The 5396-nt window shown below is 42.0% G+C and overlaps 1 protein-coding gene across 4 annotated transcripts in view; it reads left to right on the top strand.

Moving 5' to 3' along the window:
- Positions 1-5396, top strand: part of ptpn20 (protein tyrosine phosphatase non-receptor type 20) — a 28960-nt gene that overhangs the window by 505 nt on the left and 23059 nt on the right. For all 4 annotated transcript variants that reach the window (XM_086179995.1, XM_086179994.1, XM_086179997.1 and 1 more), the window contains exons 2-10: positions 2211-2358; positions 2513-2676; positions 3118-3183; positions 3280-3459; positions 3562-3637; positions 4170-4250; positions 4366-4441; positions 4599-4752; positions 5226-5297. In XM_086179995.1, the coding sequence (XP_086036121.1) occupies positions 2235-2358; positions 2513-2676; positions 3118-3183; positions 3280-3459; positions 3562-3637; positions 4170-4250; positions 4366-4441; positions 4599-4752; positions 5226-5297 (993 nt within the window). In that variant the 5' untranslated portion in view covers positions 2211-2234. The remainder of the gene's footprint in view (positions 1-2210; positions 2359-2512; positions 2677-3117; positions 3184-3279; positions 3460-3561; positions 3638-4169; positions 4251-4365; positions 4442-4598; positions 4753-5225; positions 5298-5396) is intronic.

The raw sequence follows: 5396 nt of genomic DNA, 5'->3' as shown, positions 1-5396 counted from the left end.
GTAACCTTTCCTTCTACACTCCTGTGGTCCTGATCTGTGTGGGGAAATGATCTTCATCACCAGACACATTTGTTGTAAACTTCATGAACGGATGATGAGGTGTAGAAGTAGATTTGACCTGCCTTGGGTATTCAGGCCTGTGAGGAGAAAATGAGCTAAGTGACATTTGTTGCTTATGTGTTGTAGCACAATGGTGGTGTGTTGAGTTTAGGTTGGGGGGGGGGGGGGGGGGCTGACAGAAACCTGGATCCTGGTGAGGGATGTTGTCCTAAATTCCTAAAAAAAAAAAAAAAAGGCTCAGCTCTGTCTGCAACCTTGTCATGTGTTTGTCAATAACAGGATTTAGTCCAAACATCATGACTAGGAGGATAAAGGAGACTTTACTTCCAGGGAGCCAAGAAGGTCTTGTATGTGTGTGCAGGGCCAACTGTTGTGAATTGGACACTGGCTCTACTAGAGGTAGAAATCACACCCATGAGCATTAGAATAAGTGTATCTATGCTTTTAAATCTTAAATGTTAAAGGTTAGAGTGTGCAGGTAATGTGCCTGAAGCAGGAGAAGGCAATCAACATCCACATGTAGACATAAAAACTATATTGCTGTTCGATACAATCCCCCAAATCCCAGCAACATGTACCAGCCTGGTGACAAGACAGCTTGTTTCATTGTTTGGAGGCTGCAGCAGTAATTTTACAACTGCAGATTTGCATCTGTGGACATAAAACTAAGAGTAGATGGGTGGAATTGCCTGGCAAGGTTCCTGTTGGCTTTTTTCGATTCCTCTTATATCGCACCAACAAATGCTGTCGAATTCACGTTCTTCATAATACAATACAGGACCTAGTTGTGTTTCACATTTGTCACCGTCATTCTGTTTACTGACACACGTTCTATCTTGTGCCATGGAGGAGATCAGTTAAGGATTGAGTCAGGCCTAAAGTGATTGGGTCATTCTGATACTGGCTGGGTGTATTGTGTTACTATCCTCGCTCATTTAAAGGAACAGTCATGGTGAAAAAGATTGTTGGATGAAAGCATGTGGTTTCACATCCTCACCATGTAGCAGGAACAATTCCAATTTCTGTTTATTTTCAAGTGGAGGGAAAATAAACATGCCGGATTTCACAGCATGTCAGATATACCTGTCAAAATAAATGTTTTTTTTTGTGTCCGTTTAGAGTGTTACTCCTGAACATGATAAAAAAAATATTTTTTTGATCCATCATTTTAAATTTTATTAAGTTTTTAAATGTCATGAATATTGGGGACAATTAGCCTTCTCAGCGCACCCTTATCTAACCCTACACAGGCACTTAACAGAGTAATTGATTTAACTGGGTGTATGAATCCAGCCTCTTATGTAAGACCTACATAACGTTACATTAGTTAGATAAAATATTTACAATGTAGGTTCATGTTTACTATACGGAAGCCAAAAAAGTTGTACTTAAAATATTTTTTTTAAGTATGGTGTTTCTTGGCTTCATCATCGGGCTAGAATTTTAACAACTTAAAAGCACGACATAGATTTGTTACATAATGATATTATTGCATGAGTTAATTCATATTATTTCCATTTTGCTGCTCCTCATTGTCAGCCGTAGATACTGGCTATCTATGACAACAATCGAACATGGGATCGTGACATAGTGAAAAGCCTCCTGGACCAATGCTCCCTCAGAAGCGCCCTCAGGTCAGAAGAAAGCCTATTAGGAGCTGGGAGGGATGGAGAGAGAGAGAGAGAGAGAGAGAGACTGGTAGTGAGACTAATGGACTGAGATAATCTAGTCCAAGTCCATAGCCAAGAACCGTATCTCTCTGCAAAGATTCACATTCTTCATAATTGTCGCTGAAGACAAAATACTGTTGACAGGTGGTGACAACAGTAGTAATTCCCTTGCTGAGAGAGAGACAGAGAGAGAGAGAGAGACAGAGACAGAGACAGAGAGACAGAGAGATGCTAAAATGGAGTAGAGATATAGATGAGGGAGGAAGTCAGCTTTGGGTACTTCAGAATTCCCTCACTTACTCATGTACTACTTAGCCGTACATGTATTTATTTGGCTTGTGTGTGTGTGTGTGTGTGTGTGTGTGTGTGTGCATGTGTACGCGTGTGCATGCGTGTGTGTGTTTGTGTATGTGCATGTGTGTTTGTGTGTGTGTGTGTGTGTGTGTGTGTGTGTGTGTGTGTGTGTGTGTACATCCTTAGGTGTGTGCTTGGAGTGTGTGCAGGATGAGCAGCACATTTGTCACATTAGCTGAGGTGTTGGAGGCTCGAGGGGGACCTCTGCTGGAAGAGGAGGTCTGGTCCCTGCTGCTGGGTACTGCAGAGTCTTTAGTGGATGTCTCCTATAAGGGTAGGTCTAACTCACCTCACTAGGTTTCTCTCTCTTGACCCTCTGGAGCCTAAAGCTGTGTGATCTTATAACTGCAATGTAAATATCTGACTTCATCTTACTGTACATCTATTAAACTGCACAAAATGAATCAGCAGCATCACTTTTTTTCCAGGTCACAACAATATGTGCAATATCATAAGTCCCACCTCCTTGCTGCTGTCAGCCACTGGCACCTTAGCATTTAAGAACTGTGGCCTATCAGATGAGGTATCCACCTTCACAGCTCCAGAGATGCTGCAGGGCCGCGCCAGCTCAACCAAACCTGCCATAGAGAGGGTCAGTGAACGCATCTTCATACGTGTCCTAACAGCTCACTAGAAAGTTGATGTCAAACGTCTGAATTCTGTAGGAGGTTGATTGGATTGGAAGTCCTGATAGGGCTCTTTTCTCTGCTTGTGAAGCAATTCAGGAGTTGAAGTGTAAGCACGCCATCTAGTGACTGAATATTGGAACTGTTACACTTAAAAAGCCCCCAGTTTTGCTTTCGTAAATACTTCAATTTAGTTCATGTATATCTTATGGAAACAATTATAGCTAATAAGCATTGATGATACCTCAATGTAAAAAATGCAAATAATCTTTCCTTGCCATCCTTTAAATCATCAACAGATACTCAAATTACACTTCATCTTGAACAAACTTATTTAATCCATTGTTATTTCTGTCTGTACATCAACATATATTTTCTCCGTTGTCTCTAATTTATTTTTCTCACAGATGCTGGTGTACTCACTGGGTATGACTCTTTACTGGTCAGTTGATTTTCACCTACCTCAGAATCAGGTGGGCTATCTTTCTCAATTTAAGGCTGCAACCTTTCCTGTTTTTTTAAACTTCACAGTTCTGATTTTTTACAGTTCTTGCTCTTGTCCCTCTCAGCCAGTCCGGTTGAGTGACCATCTTAACAGCCTCCTCCTCAGCATGTGTGAGGACGTTTCCCATCGAAGGGTAAATCTCACCTCCATCCTGGAAGCCTGTGAATCTCAGCATAGGGCCTCCCTCCTGCCGCCAGCCGCTAACGTCATCAGACAACTGGTGGAGGAAGTCTTCCATGAGTCTGTGAGTCGACATATCTCCTCTGCAGGTTACTTTGTATGTGTCAAAATTTACGATCGTGGCATCATTGAAAGTTAAATATAAAGCTGCAGTGTTTTCCTCCAGATGGACCACGGCTCTCTGCCGGACAGCAGCCTCCCTCTGAGTGGCAGGAGCCAGATGATCAGAGAAAGACTGCATGGTGAGCTGGAGTTTGATTCTTTCCCAGTACATCAGCAAGATTTAAGAATATTGAAGCTGATTTTTAAAAAAATCAGTATTGCAAGCCAATGAATTAGGAAGGGAATAGTTTTGGCAATGCATCAACAAAATCCCTAGCTGCTGTCAAAACTGTTAGTTATTATACGCTAAATAGGGTTACTAATTTTTCTACTTAATCCTCATCTCTGGCTAAAAGAGCATATGAGAATGCATATGGGATATTTTCTTTCTTAGGTCAAGAGTGAGCAAGCTGAATATATTTGATCTTTTTTGTCACAATTTACATATTCAGTTTCTTTGAAAAGACAGCGTCCAGGTCAACAGGATTAAACTCTTAACCCTAAAGCAAGTTCGGGATTAGGCTCTTGCAAGAGCCAATAATCGGATACTGAATGTGGATGCTCCAAACTAAACCCTGCGCGAGCCCCACTTCTGTCCAAACATCTCAGTGTGGAGCGCAAAGACAGGAGTCAAACACTGCTGTCATCTTTCATCTCCCACCTGCTTGACAGGGAAGAGAGGGCCGTTTGGAGACTACAGTGAAGGCTGTGCTGAAGGGAGAAGATACTCGACGGACTCGGACTCGAAGTCAGGTACATTTACTGCGTAAAGAATATTGATCATATATGGATATCAATGCCGAATTATGTGGGATATTCCAGCAGTAAGACCCATGTGACAAGTGTGTGTTTTATGTCTGTGCTCTAGGGAGTTTACCTCAGAGATCTTGGAAACACAGACCAAGGAGTTCTCCTACACCTTTGTACCAGTCTTCTTTGGATAGGCATGTATACACATCTACGCAGTCGTATTAACACACATCCAGTGAATTTTTGTTGTATTTCTTGCATAACTACAAAAGTAAAGCCACTGACTTTGAGGGGACATTTTGCTTCAACTTATCCTTACAACTCTTACACAACCAATCCAATCCTTGTTAGACTCCCACGAGGGGTTCGTCACAGAGACAGTACCTGCAGCTGGCTCGGTAGGAGCCCCCACCATGACATCTCTCCCAAGACATCAGGCAGGTCTCACAGTCCTTCCATCACCTTCAGTGAGTCCTCTCTCAGCTTGAGTCAGAGGAAAGCAAAGGTAAGAACTGAAGTGCAGTACTGAGTGTGTATCTAGTGTCTGTCTGTCTGTGTGCGGGGGGGGGGGGGGGGGATGTTACGCTTTCGAAAGACAATTTGTACTCCTCAGTTCCATTTTGCAACAGTTCTGTTAGTCAAAAGATGCACTTTCTGGCCTCTTGAAAACCAATATTGTACTTTTGAGGTAACAAATGTGTCTTTGAGGGAACATTCTTCATCAGTGTCCCCCGTAGTACAGAACTATTCTTGACTTGTACCTCCATTTTTGAGAGTGCATTGACATGCATAAAAAAGTTTTTCATGGATATAAAGTCCTATTTAAATATACAAACTACTTTCATCTATGATAGAGTTCTGTGGGAATTATAGACTGTTTGGTTTATGCAGAGTGATGAAGGTCAAAATGTGTTCTGAGACTAAACAGGAGTGCATTTAGAGAAGAACAATGCACCATGTGATGCACTTGTCTTCCAGGCTTTGGGTCCTGAATTCATCAGAATGCCAGATGAACAACAAATAGTCCTTGAGCTTCCAGGATCTATTGTGGTAATTTTATGCTTCCTGTTCGCCTTTTCTATTTCTATCTATTGCATCCTTATCTTGCATGCTGAAGCACGTTTATGTAGTCGCATGTACAAGATATCT

This window comes from Aulostomus chinensis, chromosome 16, assembly GCF_037954235.1.
Source record: "Aulostomus chinensis isolate RoL2024-O1b breed Wild chromosome 16, RoL_Achi_v1.0, whole genome shotgun sequence".
NCBI lineage: Eukaryota > Metazoa > Chordata > Actinopteri > Syngnathiformes > Aulostomidae > Aulostomus > Aulostomus chinensis.
This window is presented reverse-complemented; position numbering and strand designations above follow the sequence as displayed.